General features: G+C 39.9%; 1 protein-coding gene across 26 annotated transcripts in view; it reads right to left on the bottom strand.

Moving 5' to 3' along the window:
* SGIP1 (SH3GL interacting endocytic adaptor 1) overlaps positions 1-27,149 on the bottom strand; it is a 214,722-nt gene extending 187,573 nt beyond the window's left edge. For 24 of the 26 annotated variants that reach the window (XM_060304576.1, XM_060304570.1, XM_060304567.1 and 21 more), the window contains exon 1: positions 26,161-26,528. In XM_060304576.1, the coding sequence (XP_060160559.1) occupies positions 26,161-26,170 (10 nt within the window). In that variant the 5' untranslated portion in view covers positions 26,171-26,528. Of the gene's footprint in view, positions 1-26,160; positions 26,529-26,596; positions 26,939-27,128 lie in introns of those variants that run through there. The other 2 variants (XM_060304507.2, XM_060304506.1) reach the window with 2 other exon arrangements.
* Between the last annotated feature and the right edge of the window lie 669 nt (positions 27,150-27,818).

A 27,818-nucleotide genomic window follows, 5' to 3' on the forward strand; every position in this document is an offset into this window, starting at 1 on the left:
GGGCTTCCCTGGTGGCGCAGTGGTTGAGAGTCCGCCTGCCGATGCAGGGGACGCGGGTTCGTGCCCCGGTCCGGGAGGATCCCACGTGCCGCGGAGCGGCTGGGCCCATGAGCCATGGCCGCTGAGCCTGCACGTCCGGAGCCTGTGCTCCGCAACGGGAGAGGCCACAGCAGTAAGAGGCCCGCGTACAGCAAAAAAAAAAAAAAAAAAAACTAAAAATGGAGCTACTATATGATCCAGCAATCCCACTCCTGGACATATATCTGGAAAAGATGAAAACTCTAATTCGAAAAGCTACATGCACCCCAGTGTTCATAGCAGCACTATTTATAATAGCCAAGACATGGAAACAACCCAAGTGCCCATCAACAGATTATTGGCTTAAGAAGATGTGGTATATATATATATATATATATATATATATATATATATATATATATATATATATATATATATATAAAACAGAATATCACTCAGCCAGAAACAAGAATGATATATTGCCTTTTGCCACAACATGGAAGAACTAAGTGAAGTAAGTCAGACATAGAAAGACAAATATTATATGCTATCACTTATATGTGGAATCTAAAACATAATACAAATGAATTTATTTACAAAACAGAATAGACTCACAGACACAGAAAACAAATTTATGGTTACCAAAGGGGGAGTGGGGGAAGAGGGATAAATTAGGAGTATAGGATTAACAGATATACACTACTGTGTACAAAATTAGATAAGCAGTAAGTATTTATTGTATAGCACAGGGAGCTGTATTCAATATCTTGTAATAACCTATAACAGAATAATCAGAAGAAATATATACATATATAACTGAATCACTCTGCTGTACAACTAACACATTATTGTAAATCAACTATACTTAAATTAAAAAGAAAAGAATAACCCTATAGAGTTATGGTGAGAAATAGGTGATCCACCATTTATACAGTCACTAACTCAGAGCCCTGCACACATAATTACTATTATGCATAGTACTAATAATGGCTATCGTTACTACTAGCCTTGGGTGCTCTGGCCAATTTTGCCCTCAGAGAATCTACATGGTTTTGGACTATTGCACGCTTTAGGGGCAAGTGCCTTATATAGGCACTTCAACTATGCTGTTGTTTTTCCTGCTCTGCCTAAAGAGCTTGCAATGAGAACAAGAAACACAGTGCACAGGGGAAAAAAGGCAATACCTAGGGCTGTATTTATATTTACTGCAGAATAAATAGCATAAATGCTCTATTTTGGGTTTATAAATAAACTTGGAGAGGATCTGCATATTTTTACACATTTCTAAAATATGCATTTTATTATAGTTATTGAGGACTGAGCATCTGTTAGGAATATTAAAATCAAAAGCAGTGTTAAGTCTTAACTACAGTGAAGCTATTAATATGGAATTGGGAACTATAACCTTTTCCAAACCACACAGTCAGAAGAACTTTATTTCTCATATTAAACAAAAGTGAACTGGTGATTGAACTGCCTCTGAAATTCTATAAAGTAAAAATTGTATGATGTGCCCAATAGATTATTAAGCAAAAGGTGGAAATAGATTTCTCATTCTAGCATAGGAGAAGTGCTTTAAGTACTGAAAAGGCATTGCAAATTCCTCTGAAACATCCAGTGTAGTTTATTAAAGTTTGCTTTACCATACAGTGCCATAGAAACCTATAAAGTAAATGTGAGAAACTGCAAACCAATCTGATTAAGAACAATCAGAATAAGGACATCCTGGACAATGTTTTTCTACCTCTACCATTATCTACTCATTTTTTTATTAGCCAGAAAATTTTATGTGAGGTATTATAGACGTTTTATAATATATGCAGGAACTGTACAGCAATCTCCTCAAATTCACAATTTATCTGATGGGAAGAAATAGATAAGCATGCTGTAATTGTCAGTTGTGATGATGTCGCTGTTTTCCTTGATATGGGAATATATTAACATAATTTCTCCAAGGTTAAAACGTTGAGACACAATATTACTTAGTGATTCAAACATAAGTTTGAGAGTCAGATCAGTGTTCAAGTCCTAAATATTTAGGCAAGTCATAAACTCCCTCATCCTCAGTTTTCTTATCTATATAATGGGAATAATTATCATAGTATCAACCTCAGAGAATTGTTGTGAAGATTAAATGAGATAAATGCTTATAAAGAATTTAAGAACAGTTTATGGCCTATATCAGGGGCTCGAGAAATGGTAGGTAGTTTTACATTAATAAATCTGAGCTCTACCCGAACATTCCCTCCTCCTGGGGAGGGCAGTTGTTATAGCTGTAGTTACTTGTTAAGAGCAATTGTGGAATATTTCAGGGATAATGTTATCCTTAGTCTTTCTTACATCTGGAGATCTAGTGTTGTTCTGGGACAACTATCTTTCTATAAGGTATAATTAGAGAATAGGAAGAAAGGAAGGGAGAACTAAAGTCAGTTATGAGCAACTTCAGAAGAAGAGGTGATTCGGAGCTCATGGCTATAAAAAGCTATCCCTCTCACCCATCAGCTGGAAAAATCAACAATTTACCATGCATAGATGTATGTATCACATATGCACAGACAATATAAAAAATTAAAACCATAGTTTCACAGCCTTTGGTATGAAGAAATGGAAAAGTTTGAGGATTCAATTGATGGCATAGGCTCTAAGGCAGTGATGAACAGGAAGGACTTGCTGGAAATCAGTGGGAAGAAATATTACCTCAGGCTCATAATTCAGCCAGAACAGGTGCTTATGGTGTCAAGTGGGTGTAGCCATAGGCTCTTCAAAGAGGCTTAAACAGAGAAGGAGGCATCCTCCTTTTCTTTTGGAAAATCTCCTAAAAGGTTCCTCTTCCCTTCTGAAACAGCATAGCAACAAGGCAGTTGTCATGTTGGGATCTGGATGACATGCATTTAGGAGATAAAGCAATAAGATCAGGAGATCAGGAGCTTTCTAAGGAATCCAGGTGAGTCAGGCATGGCTGGAACTCAGAGTGTGCGTGGCTAGTCCCAGAAACTACTCAGAAAGCAGGTCAGAAATTAGGTAAACTGGCAGGCGTCAGGGAGCACAGATGCAGAGCAGCTCCAGGCAAATAACCAAGAATGCAGTCAACAGACATTTTTGGAGCACCCTGTAGCAAGTTCTGGGAAAGCTCACTGAATCAAGGATACACACATACACATGGTGTATCCACACATGTGTATCCATACACACACATACTGCATGCACACACATGGTGTGCATGTAGTATTAACAATGACAATAGCAATGATGATACAACAATAACAACGATGACCCACTGAATGCAAAGGTCACAGGAAATGTGTTATAGGTACAGTGTCAGTTAATGTTTGCAACAACTTTGACTCATCCCCACCTTACCAGGTTAGGCCCCATAGTTAAAAAGCTCTGTGACATAGAAAACAAACTTATGGTTACCAAATCAGAAAGGGAATCGGGGAGGGATACATTAGGAGTTTGGGATTAGCAGATACAAACTCTTATATATAAAATACACAAACAACAAGGTCCTACTGTATTGCACAGGGAACTATATTCACTATCCTGTAATAAACCATAATGGAAAAGAACACACATATATATATATGAATCACTTTGCTGTATACCAGAAACTAACAACACTGTTAATCAACTATACTTCAATAATAAAAATAAATAAATAAAGAGCTCTGTGAGAATCCCATTCAGTACTTCCTTCACAGTACTTTGCTTGCTTGCAATCATTTCATCATCTATATTAATGTTTTTTATTAAAAAAGACATTTATTTTCTTTCAGATATATTTCATTGTTCATCGTAATGAGAACCTCTATATATTAGGTACTTAACAATACTTGTAGAATAACTATCTGAAAATTTAAAATGTCAATGTGTCTTTTTTTTTTAACATCTTTATTGGGGTATAATTGCTTTACAATGGTGTGTTAGTTTCTGCTTTATAACAAAGTGAATCAGTTATACATATACATATGTTCCCATATCTCTTCCCTCTTGCGTCTCCCTCCCTCCCACCCTCCCTATCCTACCCCTCGAGGTGGTCACAAAGCACCAAGCTGATCTCCCTGTGCTATGCGGCCACTTCCCACTAGCTATCTATTTTACATTTGGTAGTGTATATATGTCCATGCCACTCTCTTACTTTGTCCCAGCTTACCCTTCCACCTCCCCATATCCTCAAGTCCATTCGCTAGTAGGTCTGTGTCTTTATTCCCATCTTGCCCCTAGGTTCTTCATGACCTTTTTTTTTTTTTTTAGATTCCATATATATGTGTTAGCATACGGTATTCGTTTTCCTCTTTCTGACTTACTTCATTCTGTATGACAGACTCTAGGTCCATCCACCTCACTACAAATAACTCAATTTCATTCCTTGTTATGGCTGAGTAACATTCCCTTGTATATATGTGCCACATCTTCTTTATCCATTCATCTGTTGATGGACACTTAGGTTGCTTCCATGTCTTGGCTATTGTAAATAGAGCTGCAATGAACATTGTGGTACAAGACACTTTTTGAATTATGGTTTTCTCAGGGTATATGCCCAGTAGTGGGATTGCTGAGTCGTATGTTTTTTAAGGAACCTCCATACTGTTCTCCACAGAGGCTAAATCAATTTACATTCTCACCAACAGTGCAAGAGGGTTCCCTTTTCTTCACACCCTCTCCAGCATTTATTGTTTGTAGATTTTTTGATGATGGCCATTCTGACCAGTATGAGATGATATCTCACTGTAGTTTTGATTTCCATTTCTCTAATGATTCATGATGTTGAGCATTCTTTCATGTCTTTGTTGGCAATCTGTATATCTTCTTTGGAGAAATGTCTATTTAGGTCTTCTGCCCATTTTTGGATTGGGTTGTTTGTTTTCGATATTGAGCTGCATGAGCTGCTTATAAATTTTGGAGATTAATCCTTTGTCAGTTGCTTCATTTGTAAATATTTTCTACCATTCTGAGGGTTGTCTTTTAGTCTTGTTTATGGTTTCCTTTGCTGTGCAAAACTTTTAAGTTTCATTAGGTCCCATTTGTTTATTTTTGTTTTTATTTCCATTTTTCTAGGAGGTGGGTCAAAAAGGATCTTGCTGTGATTTATGTCATAGAGTGTTCTGCCTATCTTTTCCTCTAAGAGTTTGATAGTGTCTGGCCTTTCATTTAGGTCTTTAATGTATTTTGAGTTTATTTTTGTGTATGGTGTTAGGGAGTGTTCTAATTTCATTCTTTTACATGTAGCTGTCCAGTTTTCCCAGCACCACTTATTGAAGAGGCTGTCTTTTCTCCACTGTATATTCTTGCCTCCTTTATCAAAGATAAGGTGACCATATGTGTTTGGGTCTATCTCTGGGCTTTCTATCCTGTTCCATTGATCTATATTTCTGTTTTTGTGCCAGTACCATACTGTCTTGATTACTGTAGGTTTGTAGTATAGTCTAAAGTCTGGAAGCCTGATTCCTCCAGCTCCGTTTTTCTTTCTCAAGATTGCTTTGGCTATTCGGGGTCCTTTGTGTTTCCATACAAATTGTGAAATATTTTGTTTTAGTTCTGTGAAAAATGCCAGTGGTAGTTTGGTAGGGATTGCATTGAACCTGTAGATTGCTTTGGGTAGTGGAGTCATTTTCACAATGTTGATTCTTCCAATCCAAGAACATGGTATATCTCTCCATCGATTTGTATCATCTTTAATTTCTTTCATCAGTGTCTTATAATTCTCTGCATACAGGTCTTTTGTCTCCTTAGGTAGGTTTATTCCTAGGTATTTTATTCTCTTTGTTGCAATGGTAAATGGGAGTGTTTTCTTAATTTCACTTTCAGATTTTTCATCATTAGTGTATAGCAATGCAAGAGATTTCTGTGCATTAATTTTGTATCCTGCTACTTTACCAAATTCATTGATTAGCTCTAGTAGTTTTCTGGTAGCATCTTTAGGATTCTCTATGTATAGTATCATGTCATCTGCAAATAGTGACCGCTTTACTTCTTATTTTCCGATAATCCCAATCTCCCAATTCATCATACCACCACCACCACCCCTGCCACTTTCCCCCCTTGGTGTCCATACATTTGTTCTCTACATCTGTGTCTCTGTTTCTGCCCTGCAAATCGGTTCATCTGTACCATTTTTCTAGGTTCCACATATATGCGTTAAGATACGATATTTGTTTTTCTCTTTCTGACTTATTTCACTCTGTATGACAGTCTCTAGATCCATCCACATCTCTACAAATGACCCAGTTTCATTCCTTTTTATGGCTGAGTAATATTCCATTGTATATATGTACCACATCTTCTTTATCCATTTGTCTGTCAATGGGCATTTAAATTGCTTCCATGACCTGGCTATTGTAAATAATGCTGCAATGAACACTGGGGTGCATGTGTCTTTTGAATTATGGTTCATCTGTACTAATTTGTATTAATTTAATGTCTTTGTCACTATACTGTAAATTCCAGAAGGCCTGACGTTTGCTCACCAGAGACACCTAGTCCTGAGCACAGTATTTGGAACCTCAATAAATACTTGCTGACAATCTTGTGAATTTGTGATAGATTAAAAACCTGAGAAAGACACACAAAGAACCCCTCAAGTTTAGGCTTGCCCAAAGGCACACAGTAAGTTGCAGAGGCAGGATTTGAACCCAGGTCTGTTTTGACTTCCAATCCTGTGTAATTCCCTGCTGTGAATACTTAGAAAAGAACACCAGAGTCCTAAGTATCAAGAAGATTGGAATAGGAGCACGTGCCACCATCAGGAAGGGGACAAACGCATACAGCATTGGCAGTTTTGGCACCTGCAGGTAGGTAGGCAGAGCTGTATAGCTGGAGGTGTGCACAGGTGAATCTATTTAATGGAAGCAATAGGGACTCAGGCAATGAAATTCAGAAAGGACACAAGAGGTTTTAATGGAAACATTTGTGGAGAAAATGGAACACCGAGAGGTCAACCTCTATCAACAGCAAGGTCTCTTAAGTACTTCCTTCTTTCTGATCTGGCCTAGAGAGAAAGAGCCTCAGTGATGAAAGCCAGCCTAATACACTAACTGATTCAGTATCAAAATGACTATCAAACAATTGAAGTGCTTTGAAGCCATTTAAAAATAAGTACATAGGGGCTTTCTTGATGGCGCAGTGGTTAGGAATCTGCCTGCCAGTGCAGGGAACATGGGTTCGAGCCCTGGTCCGGGAAGATCCCACATGCCACGAAGCAACTAAGCCCAGGTGCCACAACTAATTAGCCTGCACTCTAGAGCCCACAAGCCACAACTACTGAGCCCACGTGCCACAACTACTGAAGCCCATGCACGTAGAACCCGTGCTCTGCAACAAGAGAAGCCACCGCCATGAGAAGCCCGCACACCATAACAAAGAGCTGCCCCCACTCACCACAACTAGAGAAAGCCCATGTGCAGCAACAAAGACCCAACACAGCCAAAAATAAATAAATAAATAAGTTAAAAAAACAAAACAAAATAAAAAAACAAGTACATAACACAAATACATATTAATATACTTTAATATCTTCAATTTTTTCACCTGTCAACATGCCTCTGAAAAATATCTAATGCCAGAACATTTGGGTTAGACAAAGAATTGATTGAATAAAGTCGAATTAAACCTCACTTTGAGTCCTCAGACCTCAGCACAGATGGTGCTGAGTAGTTGGGGGAAGGGCAGCACAATTCCTTCCAATTTCTCTTAGCTTTCCCAAAAAGGAACACACAATTTAAATAAAATCAGAGTATTTATTACTCAAACACAGGTTCAAGACAATCTCCTCTCAGAAAAACAGACAAAAAAACCCAAAAAAACCCACTCAAAAAACCATAATGCTATCTCTAGCCACTCAAGTTCATCCAACATCCACAGTAACTGTTTAAAGACAAATGGAAGCATGACCTTCTGCTAAAATGCCTCCAGTGGCTTTCCATTGCCTCAGAATGAAGTTTAGATCCACCTCCATTCCTTGTAAAGACATCCCTGACATGAATCTTGCCTTCGTTCTTTCTTGCCTCCTTCCCCCTCCTTCACTGGTCTCCAGCCACCCTGGCTTTCCTTTTGTTCCTTGAGCTTACCAAGTTCCAGGCCTTTGACCCTTGCAATACTCACTCCTGCAGGATCTTCACATGTCACACTGTGAAGAAGTCTCAGCTCAAATACTTTCCTGGACCCCCTAAAGTAGGATTCACCACCATTCTCCATTCTCTTCCATACGATTCTTTTTTTAAAATTGATTTTACCACCATCTGAAATTCTCTCGTTTATTCATTTGGTTTGTTAGTCTTGTCTTCTCATAGTAGAATGCAAGCTCCATGAGAGCAAGGACTCTCTGTGTCTTGCTCACAGGTATCCCACACCTAGAACCATGGGTAGCTCAAAGCACTCTACTGCCACCAAAAAGCTTCCTCTGTATCTTAGTCAAAGTTTATCAAGAAAGCAATGAGCTCTATCCTTCAATGTGCCAACTTGAAGTGGGTTGCCGTGAAGATAGAAGATACCAGAAAACTCTAGAAAAGAAATCCAGATTAAGTAATTTGATCTGGCAATTAGATTGACCAGATTAGACTTTGCTGAGATTATATATTTGGTTTTGTAACTATGCCAAGATAGATTTTAGTTGGACACACTTTTAAATGTATTTTAAATTGTCCCACTACAAATTCATCATTAGAAACAATATTTTTACCCAGTTTAACAAAATGATATACTATACTGTTCAAATAAATAATTCACCAAATTAGGAAAGGTGTTGGTCTCCTGGTATCCAAAAATGAAGAAAACCATTTGTATGCATGAAAGGTGGGAGGTATGGGGAGAGGGGTTAACTATAGCAGGGACACAGCCCGAAATCCTAGTACCAGATCACAGAACCTTAAAACTAGTTAGCGCCTCCCAAATTACCTAGCCTAGCCTTTCACTTGAAAACAGAGTTTCCTAGATACTAAATGTAATTATTATAGCCCTAATACTATACTACATTTACATAAAAATTTAGAGCTTTCAAAATGCTTTCTCATTATATTTTGTGCTTTGATATTTATAACCTAGTGAGAAAGGCAGGAAAGTTCATATCATTTACCATCCTACAGATGGGAAAATAAAGAGATAGTGACTTGCCCAAGATACACAGCCAGAACCTTCAAATAAGACATAAAAAATTGATTCCTACCCACCTGGCAAATTCTTGGCCTCATACCCACAGCTAATAAAGAATGGTGCCAGGAGATGCTAGAATTTTTTGAATTACAATCAATTTCTCTTTCTACTCTTTGCTTTCTCTTCTCAGTGTTATATGGCTGTCCAAGGTCCCTCTGCTGGCTGGAGCAGTGCCAGGACTAGAACCCAATACAGAACTTGCACCACCTCACCAAGCTATCATATTAAATGAAAACCAAGAATTCATACTATTCCATGAGACTCAATGTGAGCCATTCTAGCTCAAAATGCAAATCAAGCTCCAGCTAACAGTATAAATGTGTAACACCAAGGAAATAGTAAAATAACGTATGATGTTATGGAATATTATGCAGCCTGCAAAAATAAGGTTTTTGGAGATTATTTCATGAGTATGATAATGACAGCTAACATTTCTTTTTGTTGTTGGCTGAGTTGGGTCTTCGTTGTTGTGTGCGGGCTTCCTCTAGTTGTGGTGAGCAGGGGCTACTCTTTGTTGTGGTACATGGGCTTCTCATTGTGGTGGCTTCTCTTGCTGTGGAGCATGGGTTCTAGGCTGTGTGGGCTTCAGTAGTTGTGGAGCGTGGGCTCAGTAGTTGTGGTGCACAGGCTCAGTAGCTGTGGCTCGTGGGCTGTTGAGTGCCCAGGCTCAGTAATTGTGACACTTAGCTGCTCTGCGGCATGTGGAATCTTCCCGGACCAGGGGTCGAACCCGTGTCCCCTGCATTGGCAGGCGGATTCTTAACCACTGCGCCACCAGGGAATTCCCAACAGCTAACATTTCTTTTTTTTTTTTCAACGTTTTTATTGGAGTATAATTGCTTTACAATGTTGTGTTAGTTTCTGCTTTACAACGAAGTGAATCAGTTATACATACACATAGATCACCATATTGCTTCTCTCTTGCGTCTCCCACCCTGCCACCCTCCCCATTCTACCCTTCTAGCTGGTCACAAAGCACTGAGCTGATCTCCCTGTGCTATGTGACTGCTTCCCACTAGCTAGTTATTTTACATTTGGTACTGTATATATGTCCATATATACACTACCACTCTCTCACTTCGTCCCAGCTTACCCTTCCCCCTCCCCGTATCCTCAAGTCCATTTTCTAGTAGGTCTGCATCTTTATTCCCATCTTGCCCCTAGGTTCTTCATGACCATTTTTTTTTTTTTTAGATTCCATATATATGTGTTAGCATACGGTATTTGTTTTCCTCTTCCTGACTTCATTCTGTATGACAGACTCTAGGTCCATCCACCTCGCTACAAATAACTCAATTTCATTCCTTTTTATGGCTGAGTAATATTCCATTGTATATATGGGCCACATCTTCTTTATACAGTCTTCTGTTGATGGACACTTAGGTTCCTTCCATGTCCTGGCTATTGTAAATGGAGCTGCAATGAACATTGTGGTACATGACTCTTTTTGAATTATGGTTTTCTCAGGGTATACGCCCAGTAGTGGGATTGCTGGGTCATATGGTAGTTCTATTTTTAGTTTTTTTGGAACCTCCATACTGTTCTCCATAGTGGCTGTATCAATTTACATTCCCACCAACAGTGTATTAGGGTTCCCTTTTCTCCACACCCTCTCCAGCATTTATTGTTTGATTTTTTGATGATGGCCATTCTGACCGGTGTGAGATGATATGGCATTGTAGTTTTGATTTCCATTTCTCTAATGATTCATGATGTTGAGCATTCTTTCATGTGTTTGTTGGCAATCTGTATATTACCTTTGGAGAATTGTCTGTTTAGGTCTTCTTCCTATTTTTGGATTGGGTTGTTTTTTTAATATTGAGCTGCATGAGCTGCTTGTAAATTTTGGAGATTTATCCTTTGTCAGTTGCTTCATTTGCAAATATCTTCTCCCATTCTGAGGGTTGTCTTTCCACCTCGTTTATGATTTCCTTTGCTGTGCAAAAGCTTTTAAGCTTCATTAGGTCCCATTTGTTTATTTTTGTTTTTATTTTTATTTCTCTAGGAGGTGGGTCAAAAGGATCTTTCTGTGATTTATGTCATAGAGTGTTCTGCTTATGTTTTCCTCTAAGAGTTTGATAGTGTCTGGCCTTTCATTTAGGTCTTTAATCTATTTGGAGTTTATTGTTGTGTAGAGTGTTAGGGAGTGTTCTAATTTCATTCTTTTACATGCAGCTGTACCGTTTTCCCAGCACCACTTATTGAAGAGGCTCTCTTTTCTCCACTGTATATGCTTGCCTCCTTTGTCAAAGATAAAGTGACCATATGTGCGTGGGTTTATCTCTGGGCTTTCTATCCATTAATCTGTTAGTTCTATTAATCTATATTTCTGTTTTTGTGCTAGTACCATACTGTCAATTACTGTAGCTTTTAGTATAGTCTGAAGTCCAGGAGCCTGATTCCTCCAGCACTGTTGTTTTTTCTCAAGAATGCTTTGGCTATTTGGGGTCTTTTATGTTTCCATACAAATTGTGAAATATTTTGTTCTAGTTCTGTGAAAAATGCCAGTGGTAGTTTGGTAGGGATTGCATTGAATCTGTAGATTGCTTTGGGTAGTAGGGTCATTTTCACAATGTTGATTCTTCCAATCCAAGAACATGGTATATCTCTCCATCTATTTGTATCATCTTTAATTTCTTTCATCAGTGTCTTATAATTTTCTGCATACAGATCTTTTGTCTCCTTAGGTAGGTTTATTCCTAGGTATTTTATTCTCTTTGTTGCAATGGTAAATGGGAGTGTTTTCTTAATTTCACTTTCAGATTTTTCATCATTAGTTTATAGTAATGCAAGAGATTTCTGTGCATTAAATTTGTATCCTGCTACTTTACCAAATTCATTGATTAGCTCTAGTAGTTTTCTGGTAGCATCTTTAGGATTCTCTATGTATAGTATCATGTCATCTGCAAATAGTGACCGCTTTACTTCTTCTTTTCTGATTTGGATTCCTTTTATTTCTTTTTCTTCTCTGATTGCTGTGGCTAAAACTTCCAAAACTATGTTGAATAACAGTGATGAGAGTGGGCAACCTTGTCTTATTCCTGATCTTAGTGGAAATGGTTTTAATATGGTATATCACATTGATTGATTTGTGTATATTGAAGAATCCTGTATTCCTGGGATAAACCCCACTTGATCATGGTGTATGATCCTTTTAATGTGCTGTTGGCTTCTGTTTGCTCATATTTTGTTAAGGATTTTTGCATCTATGTTCATCAGTGTTATTGGTCTGTAGTTTTCTTTTTTTCTGACATCTTTGTCTGCTTTTGGTATCAGGGTGATGGTGGCCTCAAAGAATGGGTTTGGGAGTGTTCTTCCCTCTGCTGTATTTTGGAAGAGTTTGAGAAGGATAGCTGTTAGCTCTTCTCTAAATGTTTGATAGAATTCACCTGTGAAGCCATCTGGTCCTGGGGTTTTGTTTGTTGGAAGAGTTTTAATCACAGTTTCAATTTCCGTGCTTGTGATTGGTCTGTTCATATTTTCTATTTCTTCCTGGTTCAGTCTCGGAAGGTTGTGCATTTCTAAGAATTTGTCTATTTCTTCCAGGTTGTCCATTTTATTGGCATATAGTTGCTTGTAGTAATCTCTCATGATCCTTTGTATTTCTGCCATGTCAGTTATTACTCCCCTGTTTTCATTTCTCATTCTATTGATTTGAGTCTTCTCCCTTTTTTTCTTGATGAGTCTGGCTAATGGTTTATCAATTTTGTTTATCTTCTCAAAGAAGCAGCTTTTAGTTTTACTGATCTTTGCTATCGTTTCCTTCATTTCTTTTTCATTTATTTCTGATCTGAGCTTGATGATATCTTTTTTTCTGCTGATTTTGGGGGTTTTTTGTTCTTCTTTCTCTAATTGCTTTAGGTGTAAGGTTAGGTTGTTTATTTGAGATCTTTCTTGTTTCTTAAGGTAGGATTGTATTGCTATAAACTTCCCTCTTAGAACTGCTTTTGCTACATCCCATCGACAGCTAACATTTCTTGATGGAGCATTTACTCTGTACCAAATGTTTTTTAAGTATATTATATATGACATATATTAGAATAAAATAATAATAACTATATTAAACTCATTTAATCCTTATAGTAACCTTTTCATTGGGGATTATTTCATATAGAAGAAGGAACTGAGGCACAGAGGGGTTAAATAACTTGCCTAAGCTAGCATAGTTGGCAAAGGTAGAGAGATCAGGATTTGAGTCTGGGAAGTTTATCTCCAGTTCCCCTGTGCTTAACAAATATACAGGCTGCTTAGGATAGTGGTTACAATCTAATGTAAACTGGAAAAGTCATATGTATGAATATACACACAAATATGTGTAAATATGAACATATTTATAATGATAAAATTGGGTTCTTTGACATAAATATATATTTTGAACATAAAGCTATTAAGAGCTAGTATGTATTCCGTGCTTACTTAATGCGCCAGGTAAGTTCCAAGTGCAGTCTGTACATTATCTTATTTTATTTCCCCACCGTCTTGTGGTAGGTGTTATGTCAACTCACTTTACTGATAAGATTGCTGAGGTTTAAAGAGTTTCAGATTGTCCATTCCCAAAACCCATATTCTACACTCAACAAGTTGTAACTGTGTTTGGTTATTTTATTGATATAACAATGAGATTACTGGTGATTTCAATTGCTTCTTCACATCTTCTTTGTATCTTTTAAGTTTTCTACAATGAAACCTAGTCTTCCTTAAAATGAGAGGAACACAATTAAAAGAGTCAGGAGGAATGTGTGAGATACTAGATTAACTGCATGCTCCTGGAACCAGAGTGTGGCTTTTGGCCTGAGTGAGCCTACACAGCAGACGGGTGCTTTGGGGAGAGCAGAGAGAACACAGTCCCCCGGGGTACTGCCTGGCATCCAGAAACCATGCTGGAACCTTCTATGTGCCCAACAGAGTAAATTGAGTAAGTCTTTCCTATGGAGCAAATATTCTTCTAAATGTTTTATGTATATTAATTCATTTAATTCTCATGATAGCCATAGACTGGGTGGCTTGAATATCCTCCAAAGAGTCTGTTATCCCTCGACAGGATTCATTCATTCACTTGATATTTACTTAGCACTTATACAGGCCACACAGTGATAATACAAAAATGAGTAAGACATGGTTCTGGCTCTAGCCGAGTCCTTGGGTCTTTGGGGGAGACACAAACAAAGTAGGTGTAAGAACAAAAAATAGCAGCTAATATTTATTGAGAGCTTAACATTTTGCCTCAAGACTGCAACATCAGCCCCACCTAAGTTTCTAGCCTGCCAGTCTGTTCTGTGGACTTTGGACTTGCCAGTCCTCACAATCAAGTGACCCATTTCCTTAAAAATCTCTCTCTCTCTCCCTCTCTCTCTCTCTTTCTCTCTCTCTCACACCTATTGGTTCTGTATCTCCAGAGAACTCTGAGTGCAAAAGTGTACTTTCTGATTTAATCCTCAAGAACTTTATGTGATTAAATTACCCATGAGAAAGATACTGTTATTATCACTCTCATTTTCCAGATGAGAAAACAGGTTCACTAGCTTCTCAAGGTCACACACATGAGGTTTAACCTAGGTCAGTCTGACTCCAAAGCCAGGGCTCTTAAACCTTCTGCTACTTGGCCTTGGAGAGTGGGAATTGAGAATTAAGCACAAGGAAGGGAGCACCTCACCATCAACCTGGGAGACTGTAGGAAGGCTTCCTTGAAGGGGTTGCTTTTGTTTGACCTTGAATGATCAGAACAGACCGTTACCACACAGAGAAGGGGAGGGACAGTATATACAAGGGAAAGAGAAGGCAAGGCACTTCTGTTTGGCAGGGGCAGTGAGACATGAGGGCATAACATGGCCCATGTGTGAAAGTGTTGCACAGCACACGAATGCATTTGGACCTCATCTTAGAAGCATGAGGAACAATCAAAGGCAGCTGAGGAAAGGGATCTCTTTGATGGCTGTGAGGAGGATGGATTGGAAGATGGAGGCAGCAATGCCTTGTCAGGTGTGATAGCAGGGGATGAAAGAGAGAGAACAGAGTCAGAAGCTCTTCAGGAAGGATAATCAACAGCTCTTGAGGACCTACTGACACAAGGCAGGCAGGAAGGAGGAGTCAGGAACAAATCCCAACAAGGACTCTGGCTTGGTTACTTGGTAGACACAGTTCTTCGAATTCGGGGCACAAGGAGGCTAAGAGAAACTTGATGGTTAAGGTCAACAGCACAGGAGTAGGGTCCTACCTGTTACAAGGCTTACAGACCACTTCCTATTATTACTACCATAACCAGGGCTGTGAGCAATTTTTCACATGTTATTTTTCAGTGACTCACTAAGGGCATTTGTAAAGGCTGGGTGCACAGCTAGACCACCAGTATTCTAGTTTTATGCATTGTATTTCAACTTACGGAAACTGCCCGTGGTAGGGAGAGAAAAGTGATATCATCTCATGTGCCAACTTCAATCAACTGGCAGAGGTGGCCTGGAATGTGATGTTGAGATAGGTGCTGAGGCCGGACAGGAAGATGACTATGATTGATTAGTGATGTCTGCCATGTTCAAGAAAGGGGCAGCATAGCACACGGACACTGAGAATAGAGGATGATAGAATATGCTAGTAACTAACAGTATGAAGAGAAGAGGGAAATCTATAAGCCTTCTCTGCAAAAGAGATGGCAGCAGTCATCTACTTGAAAAGCAAAATAGCAAGCAGTATTGCCTAGCCACCAAATGCTAACAGACCCACATGTAACAAACAAGCTGAGAGAGAGCCATCTGAGAAAGTAACTGGCATTTGCATCACACCCTTTCAGATGTTTTCATATTGATGACCTCATTTGATTTTCACAATGACTCTGAGGGAGGGAACCAGCATTATTGCTACCTTACAAATGGGGAGGGTGAGGCCAAAGCAGATCCAGAACTTACTCAAGGTCACATAGCTACTCAGGAGGTACAGCCTCTTCAGGTCCTGGTCCTTCCCTCCACATGGCCCTGACTCACCAAAAGCAGATGCAGGAGCCATGGCAGCCCAGGAGGCAGCTATAAATGGCCCCATTGTATGCGCACTCAGTAGAGCGACGGCCCTGGGGACACATTCATTTGTGTGTCTTTGGGCAGTCACCCAATCAGCCCCAGCACCTTTGAACGTGAAAGACACCACAGGTTCCAAGTCTTTGTCTATTCACATTTTTGGAATCATTACTAAAATAAACTTTGACTTGCCCTCTTACAGAAAGAATAAAAATCCTTGGGAAGGTTGTTTCATTTGGTTTTGGTTTCCTCAATGCAAAATGAGGTTGCACTAGATTGGTTAATCTTCCAGGGTAGCACACACCATCACGCTTTTATGATAATGGTCAAGGCTTTCACGGAATGTCAGTGAACACCGAGCTGTCCTTCTCAGAGAGAAAGGGCTTTTGTTCATAGTGGGAGCCAGGCTTTCTGATAAAGTGTTTTGTAGAATGTAAGCTGTGAAAGTTTAGAGTCCACTGGCTTAGTGATATCACATGTCCTTTCCCGTCATAAAATTCGAGGAACCAGTCAGTGTCATTGAAAGGAGCCCATTGGGCTAAAACACTCCTGCATTAGGTAGCCTTCTTCAGGATGGTGGCTGTTCTAAAGGCTCATGACCTGATGATAAAATTAACTTGCTTAGTTTTGAAGAAGGCTCTTGAAATACCGTGTCAAATTTAGACAATCTGCTGTTGGCTTGTCAGCCAGAGACCCAGGCCAAACAATTTCAGATTTGAGCAGGATGTTCCAATCACAGCATTAAACAAACAAAGAACACTTGACTAGGATTCAAGTTTGGCTAATAGATGCTGGCTCTGCCTTTTGGTAAGGTGGTCACCTTGAACAAGTCACTTAACATCACTGACCCCTGGTTGCCTCCTGTTTGAAATGAAGATAGTAATGCCTATTCCTACCACACAGAGATAGTGTAGAATAAAATATGTACAGAGTATGTGATAATATATACTAGACTCTGAGTTTCTGAGGATGGCAACTACAGCTGCCCCTTTTTGCTATCATATTCACTGGGCCTAGAATTGCACATGAGACTAAGGAAAAAGTTCCAGATATACCTGTTAAATGAATGAAACATTTTGGAAACTTTGAAGTATGTTCAAGTGCCACATAACTTTAGGACAATGTCCTAAGCTAGATAGGACATGTTAGATAACATGTTAGGTAACATCTTCCTTATACTGTTTGTAAAGATATGAGACATCGGTCACTCTGGGCCTTTTAAAAAAATCCTAAAATACTAGCCCTGGTACATAATAGAAATGTATATGAACCAAATAAAAATAAAAGCCTCTGATACATAGTCAAAATATTTGTGAATTGATGTGAATTGATTGTGAATTCTGATTCTGATATCACCTTATCATGAAGCTCTATCTTTTGTGTGGAAATGTTCGAGACTAGAATTGTAGCTGAACTCTCAGCTCTAACTTTGGGCTTGAAACCATAAGCCCAGGCAAGAGCATGATATGCATCCACTTCCTGAAATACAGGGGAAGAATGGGTCTGAGAGGAACCATCAAAAGACAGTCACAGAACTAGGATCAGAATACCAGGCTTCTGAATGCCCACCTGTTGCTTGACACATGGATAACACAGGCCCATGTAGAGTGACTTCTGCAAAAGGAAACTGGCTTTCCTACCATTGGAAAGGATCCAGCGATTCCACTCCTGGGTATTTGTCTGAAGAAAACAAAAACACTAATTCCAAAAGATACATGCATCCCAATGTTCGTCACAGCATTATTTACAATAGTCAAAGATATGGAAGCAACCTAAGTGTCCCTCAGCAGATGAATGGATAAAGAAGACATGATAATATGTTTATATATGTATGTATATATATATGTGTGTGTGTGTACACATATATATATATATATGTGTACACACACACACACGCACGCATGCAATGGAATATTACTCAGCCATAAAAGAGGATGAAATCTTGCCATTTGCAACAACATGGATGGACTTGGAGGGTACTGTGCTAAGTGGAATAAGTCAGACAGAGAAAGACAAATACTGTTTGTTTTCACTTATATGTGGAATCTAAAAAACAAAACTAATAACCAAATATAAGAAAACAGAAAACAGACTCACAGATAGTGGTTGCCAGAGGGAAGGGTTGTGGGGGTATTGGTGATATAGGTGAAGGTACAAACTACCAATTATACAATATAAATAATAGGAATGTAATGTACAACACAGGGAATATAGTCAATAATATTACAATAACTTTGTACGGTGAGTAATCTATAAAAATATTGAATCACCACGTTGTACACCAGAAACTAATATGATATTGTAAGTCAACTATATTTCAACCAAAAAAAAGAAAAAAAAAAGAAAGGGGGCTTCCCTGGTTGCGCAGTGGTTAAGAATCCGCCTGCCAATGCACGGCACACGGGTTCGATCCCTGGTCCGGGAAGATCCCACATGCCGCGGAGCACCTAAGCCCGTGCGCCACAACTACTGAGCCTGCTCTCTAGAGCCTGCGAGCCACAACTACTGAAGCCCACAAGCCTAGAGTCTGTGCTCCGCAACAAGAGAAGCCACCTCAATGAGAAGCCTGCGCACCACAACGAAGAGTAGCCCCCGCTCGCCACAACTAGAGAAAGCCATGCACAGCAACAAAGAACCAAAGCAGCCAAAAGTAAATAAGTAAAATAGATAAATTTTTTAAAAAAGAGAGAAAGGGGCTCATAGGTGTCTATTTGCTCTTACCTCTCTGAGTACCTCTCTTGAACATTCCCCCGACCTTTGCTCCAGACCCACGGGCCTCCTTGCTGTTCCACCCACATTCTGAGCCTTTCACTGGCTCTTCCCCCTGCTCCTTTAGACTGCTCCTCCAGGTAATTACTTGGCTGCTCACTCCCTTCACTCCCTCAAGTCTTTGCTCAAATGTCTTCTCAGCAAGGCTTTCCATCAACACCCTATTCAATAACTGCAACCCCATCTGCCCCGATCCTTCCACTACTTCCTCTATCCCCTTTCTCCACTCGTCTCTTCTCCAAAGCCCTTACCCCCATCCAATGTACTCTGCATTTTATTTTATTTTTTTCATGTCTCTCTTGCACCAAACAGGAAGCTCCGTGCAGGCAGGAATCTGTTTTATTCACTATTGAGCCTCTAGCACCTAGAACCATGCCTAACACCTAGTATTCATTCAATATACAATTTTTAATGGACACATAAATAGTTCTATGCTAAAAGCTACATAAGAGGGTTGCATAGATGCACTTTTGTCTTCTAGCACAGCAAAGATGCAAGACAAACTTGTAGCATAAGTGCAAAAGGACAGCAGAGGAAGAATAAACCAATAAAAGCAGATAGTAATATATTTGAATCGTTTTTTGTGTCAGCAAAGGTATGTTCTGAGGTAGGATGAAGAGGAGTCAATCATTAGAATTTAAACCTTGGAGGGAGTGAATATGTGGAATCCAAATCATTCAGCAAATGCCAGAGACTCTTAGAGCTGGAAGTTCTAGAGGGATGACAGATCAATGCTCGTATTTTGTTTGCAAGGAAACAGAACCCCGGGAAGGTAAAGTAATCCTCTCAAGACACGTAGCCAAGAAGTTACAACACTTAGTCTCAAACCTAAGTCTGACTTCTGAGTCCATGCTCTTTCACCCCAAAAAATCCAGTCTGCACAAATTCAGAGAACATATTGAGTTTCTAAGATTCATAGATTCTCCAATCAAGAATAATTTGGCATCTGAAAAACCTCACATACCAACACATTGCCACTGCATGCACAAATACATTGTACAATAGTACACTAGTTTACATACATTAATTTATTTAAAAACACTTTCCCAAATTCCAAGTCAAACTTTCTAGCTCTATAATCTATTATTTTCAGATCTGGTCATAAACCAGAGAAAAGGAAAGAGAGCCCTGGAATGAAAAGGAGGAATGGAAGAATGAGAAAAATGGAGAAAGGAAGGCAGAAATACAAGGAAAGCAGAAGGAAGAGAAAAAAAAATATGTACAGGATATTGACAACAATGCCTCTGGGAATGTCTTTGAATAGCTCTGCTATAACTTGTCTTTTTCCAGTATGAAATCATTTCCTTGGAGCTAATCACCAAAATAATTTAAGCTCGAGTACATATTTTCAAATGGACTATTTCTTTTCTTTTGCTTCTCAAAAGGTATTATCTGTATCTTACAATTAGTACTCCATAACACATATCTTTTCCCTAGTTATCTCATGTTTATAGATTTTGTTTCTCCAGCAAGAACATAAATTTGAGCAATTTATTTTTCTTATATCCACCATAATGCCCCAAATAATACCTTATAATGTAAACTATGAAGTCATCAGAGTCATTTACATCAGGTTTTACTCACTTAGTCAATAAACAAACATCTAAGCATCCACTCTGCATTAAGAGCTAAGGATACAGAGGGGAGATGACAGACCAGATTCCTGCCCTCAGGGAGCTTACCTCTGAGTGAGAGATTTAGCCGATACACCATTAAACAACCATGAATAATAAATACAGCTCTTAGGAGAGAGAGGACACTGAGATGGACTCAGGGCCCAGGGTGTGTGTCTGGGAGCTTGGGATGACAAGGATGGTAGGAAAGGCCTCCTGATGAGGTGGCAGTATTGCTGGGATCACAAGAGAATCAGTTTACTCCATGAGCTGGCAAAAGAGTGTTCTAGGCGGGGCAAAAGCCCTGAGACAGGAAAGTATTCATTCTAGACACTCTGAGACAGGCAGCAAGGCTGTCGGTGTTAAGTGCCACGTGAGATGAGCTTGAAGAAGCACAGAAGGCCAGAGCGTGCCAGCTCCTGTATGCTCTAGATTTTAAGAGAAATGAGAAGGTATTGAAGTTTTTTTAAATAAGGAAGCAACATGATAGAAAATATTAAATAGAGATACTGAATATCTTTCTAACACCCTGTAGGTACAATTAAATGGCATACATGTTCCAAGAATGGAGATTCGTTCCTCCCCAAGTCTACACCTCCTTCCCCAAAGCTCTTCCGCTGGTGAGCAAGCCATCCTAAGCCCATAGAAATATTAGGTAGTCAGTGCACAAACCCATTAGATCCAATACCTCTGCCCCACACCCTACTTTCTCCTCAAAGGAATCCTGCACTTAGCATGCTCCCTAATTCCCTTCTACCTATGATCTCTTCTCCAGTTAATTTCTCCTCAGAGACTTTTGTAGACGTGTGAGCTCACATCCATTATAATCCCTTAACTTTTTCAACTCCTTTACAATTATCTTTCTCTCTTTCTTAATTCCATTTGTGAGTTTCCATAAAGTGGTCACAATTAAACAGCATTAGATATGATAAAATTGAATTGCAAATAGGTAAGCCACAAGTATGGACGTAAAATTGAACATAATTGAAAAATCCAGTGTTGAGTCTCTAAAACTTCTAAAAATACTTAAAAAAAAAAAAACCCTTCAAAATTTCTCTCCATCTCCTCATTGTCCTCTAAGTAAACCTTCTTCCCCTCAAGCAGCAACATTAGAAACTGAAAATACATTTAATGCCATTGTTCTCTTTTGGCTAACTACTATAGTAACTGTCATGTTCTTTATACATTTCATGGCAAATATTTAGTTTCAGGTAGATAACAGGTTAACAGCCTTTGATGGATTACTGAATGAATGCAACCATCATTTATATCATCATTTCTACAGGAAAACTTGTTTCAAGTGACCAGATCCCAAACAAACCCAGGAACATAAAAATTGAGTTGCTGACTTCCTGCAACTTGTTTATTTGAAACATGGATAGTGTATGTGCCAAATCCAACAGAAAGAATTATCCACAGTCTTCTAGCATGGTTTATCTAAGTTAATTTTTTTAAAAAAGACTACATGTTCTTTTTAGAGATTTAAAGTTGGCCTTGGGAATTGGATGGGAATTTATACATAACAGGAGGCTGTTTCCAGCCCTGAGCCCCTTAGGAAGGAGAGAAATTACATAAGGGATGGAATATATATTATAATCTCATAGGCATGCTTAAGATTTTCCAAAATATCATCACCATTTCTGGGAAGGGAACTGGTAGAAGAGTGAGAAGCATTCCCTTTAAAACTTCTTAGCTAACTAGAAAATGAACAGTTCCAGCTTCAAAATGCTTCGTTCCTTTTTGATTACAGCAAAGAAATTTCCAAACAAATAAACTTCATTTCTAGATAGGGGAAAGAAAAGCCTTTACTGTTACAAGGTTCACTGCCACAACAGAAGATCAGTTAATCTAGAATTGTTTAAATTTTTCTAAATATTGATTTTGGAGGTAAAAGGTATTAACAAGGAATTGAGAGGTATGATTCTGTGAGTACTCACATTTAAAAGAGAGACAGATGCAACCAAAGAAACTTAAGGCCTAGCTTTCAATCAGGTTAGTATATCCACCTTGATACAAAGTAAAAAGAAAAAGTTCATATTTAAAACGTTATGAAGGATCAAAAATAGGAGCTTTCTTGTTAAATGAACTTGGGTCCGAAATCCATCCTCCCATTTTTCTGCCTCAATGTATTAGTTTTTATTTTTACAATTTAGAAAAAGTACTGCAGAAGCACTCAGTGCAGAATACATTTACTTGCAGGTTATTGTGAATAGTAAAAATAATAAAATTAATTAAATTACTCTGCACATTGCAATTAAACCCTTAAAATATGCTTGTTAACTTCAAAAATTATTTATAGGATGAAACTACTGGCCGCCCCTAAACTTTTCTTTCCAGTAAAACACCTAAGAGCCTGAATAGGGAACTGAAAACACGAGCACTTCCAGTCCAGTTCCTCCACACAAGGGAAAATTTCCCAGACTGCCTTACAAATTAATAAATGTCCCTGGAAACCCTGACTTAGTTTCACTTATCTTAAAAAAAAGTAGCTAAAAGGTCATTTTCAAACTTTAATAATAATAATATATGAAAAACAACAGACTCCCTGAATAGTTGCCCTAATCACACAGACTGCACTGTAAGCTTGGCCAACATCTATGCCCTTTAGCAAATAATTCCCTCTGCTCATCCTCTTTCCCTTCACAGTCATACTACATAAGGCTCCACATCACAGGGCATTCTTTAGGAAAGACCCAATACTAACCACTGCCAAAAAATAAAGAATGCAGGAATCAACAAATCGAGTCCCTTAAAATATACTTTTTAAAAGAAAAATATTTGAAAGGAGTCATGGAGCCACAAACTACCGATAACGTGCTTGAGGTCCCTGCAGAAGTACTTCACTGCCTTCTGTGATACTTGAATCACTGGGGAGGTAGTAACAGTTCTCTTCTATGGCCAGAATTTCCAATAGGCATTGAATGAATGGAGCTTATACCCTGTTCCATCAAAATGAGAACACAAAATTAAACCATAAGCCGTTCTGATGAATATTTGTTTACTCTTGTTTTACACAAAGTAGAGAAGTAGCTTTGAAAAGTTGCCATGGCCATGCTTTTCCTGAGCACTGGACTAAAACACTTCAGTAAATATAGAAATATACACACACACAAATGCAAATGTGGGTTCTCTCCCTTTCTAAAATACTGTATATGTGTGGATGACATATGCATGTGCAACTCTGTGTTTGTGTGTGTGTGTGTGTGTGGCATATGAACTAATTGAGAAGACAGCATGTTACCTATCTGGATGTTTGGTGACACATTCTCAGAGCCCACTGACGTTTTGGCAGACGGCTGCCATGACAGAATTTCAGGGTGCTTTTTAGGGGCTTTCTTATCTTTCCAAGGCTATCATGATAGATGGAAGCCTAGCTTCCTCTAGGGAAGAGTTAAGTGGGAATGACAACTGCTATAACACACTTTCAGAGTAAGAGCAATTCAGAGGTGAAATTCTGAGATGCAGTATCAGAAATATGCATATATTGCCAAAGAGACTGGCAACTAAGTTGGAAGGCCATTGATAGGCAAACTGATTCCTGATTAAGGTTCCCACCAGCCTTTCTAAAGTCCCTGAACCGTGAAGATAATAAGTCTTGAATAGTATTTAAGTAGGAGCTATAGGTAGATAAAAATTATTAGTTTCATTTAAATGTTTAAGCCACTGGAAACACCTATCCAATTTCTTTTGCAAGGATCTGATGGATGGCCACCGCACCCCTAGTGTCACCTCTAATTCATAACAGTGCTCAGATAGCATCCTTCATTAGATAAATTTGGTCAACGCAGAGCAATAGTGTTAATTCAGCTCCAACACATGTCTTTGTTACAGTTCTCATTTCAGTGTAGGCAACTCAGATAAGCTTATCACAGGGCTTCGAACTGACATTCTGTGGTGGCACAATAGACAATATTACCAAGAGAATCATTAATAAGCATCAAAATATATTACTTCCTTCAAAGATACTTTAAGTCCATAGTTTATAAGGCAAGAAGTAAAAGGAAAGCTCTTCCACTTCCCCGTGTAAGATTAAAATCTAATCAGAACATGTGCAGATTTATTCTCAAGAAATGCTACGTGAAATTTAGCTGGAGAAACCTAGTACCTCTATAGACACAAATTTTTTCTGAAGAGGGTAATCCACGTGAGCTTCTAATTGAAAAGTTCATCAGTAATGCTCTTTCTTGTTTGTTTTGCCTTGTTACTCAAAGGTTAAATCCATTTTGGATTTCATTTTGAATTAATGAAAATGATTTAATCTTAGAGCATTAGTAATCTCACTTTATTTAGGCCTATATTTAAAAAACTAGCTTGAGAGCCCTTTGCAAACAAGACCAGTCTCCACAGCAAAATGATACCCAATCTCTCTTTTCAGGCTATTTTCTAAAATCTGTGGGCCATGACTGTAGAATTCTTCACTCCCCAAATCACATTAACAATGTTTGACATGATGACAGAGAAAGCAAAAAGAATTCATTTCTGCCAAATAAGTACAGGCAACGCTTCTGTTTTTTGCAACCATTCTCCTCTTATTCCATTTTGGTAAATTTCTAAGGAATGTTTAAAATCTGTAAGACAGACCTTGGCTTAAGAGGTGGCCTCTCTGCCATTTTCATGGCTGATTTGAGACCCATTATGCACTCGATTCCGCATTGTGAAATCCAGGCTGGGGACAAATTTCTGCCTGTCATCTTAGGAAAGGCCAGGAGTTTTGCACCATCCTGTAGTGTGAAAACAGAAAATCAAAGCCAGGGTAGGGCTGCCTGCTTCTTTCCTAATCAGCTTGCTGCTTTTCTCAGGCACTCTTGGTTGTCACCATCTCAAGCTTAGAAGGGTAATTTAGTAGAATAAAATAGAGTTTAAACAATATCTCCCCAGGGAAAGTTCCTCCTTACACTTAAAATTGAATGCAAAAAGGTAATCAGTTAAGTAATCATTTGATGCTTGGCTAAGAACCATTGCATGGAGAACACATTTAGGAAGCACAAAATTCTTTTTTTTTTTTTTTAACCTGATAAGACCCCTAATCAGAAGCCAAGAGTCCCAGATATTTTCCTCCTATTGCTCATTCTGTTGCAGTGACAGCCCCATAAAACTATAGCTTATGGACTAAATTTGTTGCACCTCTCACCCCAACAGTATGATGTAAATTGCGAGATAAAAATATCTTACAAGAATTTTTTAAATTTTTAAACAGTTCACCGAAAATGACAGCATGCATAACTCTGTCAATGACCTCTCCTAATGTTAATTTCAGAAGACAAGTTTCCGTTGTAAATGTTTAATCAGTGTAGTCCCAGGAACCCAGAGCAGAAAACCTTATCTTCTCTCCCAACTTCTTTGCTTTGCAAGCTCTTTGCTAGCTCTGTCTCAGCTCCTTGCAAGCACTTTAGGCAAGCTCTGTAGGTTCTGAGCTAAACAAGAAGCCCTGTGGTTTGATTCCATTAGTCTGAGCCCTGGTCCGCTGCAAGCAAACTGCAGAATTTCTGCTTGCAAATCCTGGCAACCAGGTTCTAGACCAGCCACAAACACAGACTGTACACATAATTCAACACTGTTCTGCCCAAACCTTGCCTGAAGCCAGTCAACCACAGCAGAAAGCATCCTACCTTCCATCATGGTGGCAGAATTGCATTCCTTAATTTCCAAAGAGTCTGAAAAAATACAGGAGGATACGATTCCAGGTCCCAGCTAAGTCCTCACAACGCTGCTGCTGCTGTCGAGAGATCTGCTCTGTCCGATGCTGAAGCCAAAGGAGACAAGTGTTAACCCCAAAGATAGGCCATGGATGCTTGTGGTGCTGCTTCACCTACAGGCTCCCAGGAAGATGCTGCGAGAGAAAGGGAGAGGAACAGCAAGCCGGCCAAGCTGCACCGCCTGCGCTGCCTCGGCCAATCCCTTCAGCTCTGGACCGCGTCACATGGTAGCCAGCCTGCATCTCCTGACACAATACCCCCGGAGAGCACACAGAACCTATTTCCCGTCCCCATTCCCCTCCACCCCCATCCCCTCCTCTTGTCACCAAATGCACAGCCCCTTCCCCACCTGGTGACGCACTTCCCCCGCCCCTCCTCTTCGTCTTCTTAAGCCTATTGCAGCGTCTGGGTACCCGAGATTAATTATCAGACGCTGCCACCTTAACCGGGGACGCTGGCATGAAACGAGCACCTAAGCGGCTCGCTGCGGAGGAGACTTTCTTTTCTTTTTTCTTTTCTTTCTTTTTTTTTTTTTAAGAAAAACTTCTTAATTATTCCGTGCAGCCTGAAGTCTTGGCTACACACTTTCAAGCTCCCATTGCTATCTCCCTTTGCCCTGAAGGAATTCCAAATGTCAGTTATCTGTGGCCTCCGCACACATCTGTGACCCTCGCGCTCTCTCTCTGCCTCTCTCTCTCTCTCTCTCATTCAGGAGAGAAAAATCAATCCGGCTGACGTCACGTCATAAACAATTATCCCCAAAAGGATGATGCAGAAGAAATATCACCCCAGTTGCCTTCAAAAGAGCCAGAGAATTAATCGCGCATGACACGCCGAAGGGCTGGGAACTGTCATTAAAACAAAGAAACAAAAGAACCCACCCGAGTGGGGCTCTGGAATCGCACTGGCAACGCTTGAGATAATTTCTGGGGCGGGAGGCGGGAGAGAGGGGAGCAGGCGGGGAGGGAGGCCTCAGCCCGACGGAAGCCAGCTGTGCGCGCCGCTTCCTCCCACTCGGACCTGGGCCGCCGGCCGCCGACCAGACCGCGCGGCGCAGCTCCACTCGGCGTTCGAATCCCGCCGCCGGCGCGTCCTCGGGCCCAGCGCACACGTGAGCCACCGCGCCGCCCACGGCAGTCCCTGTAGAAACCAACTTTCTTCTCAATGACACCTTTCTCGCCAAGCGCCTCTAGCATCCGTAGTCGCCGTTAAGCCCATTCGTTCATTCCTGTGGGAATCCGGCGGGAGATAAACGTGCCGGGTTCCGGCCCGAGGGGTGGGTGGAGCCCAGGGTTACGCAGCTTCCAGGGATGGGGTCGGGGCGCCGTGCTATTTAAGTGGAAAGGGTTATGACACCCCAGCTGCTTGGGTTGAGACTGTCACCCGACTGGTCCCTGGGGATCCAGGAGCCGTTAAGAGGGCTCCAAGCCCCGGGGTCTGGCTGTCCTCGTTTCCTTTCAAGCAGACTTAGCCCTCAGAGGGCCAAGGAAGGAGAGGGCAGGAGGAGTTTAGGAGGCAAGAGGAAAAAGAAAGGAGATGGGCAGGGGAGGAAAGTCCTCTCTAGAACCCTA

This window comes from Globicephala melas, chromosome 1 (assembly GCF_963455315.2).
Source record: "Globicephala melas chromosome 1, mGloMel1.2, whole genome shotgun sequence".
NCBI lineage: Eukaryota > Metazoa > Chordata > Mammalia > Artiodactyla > Delphinidae > Globicephala > Globicephala melas.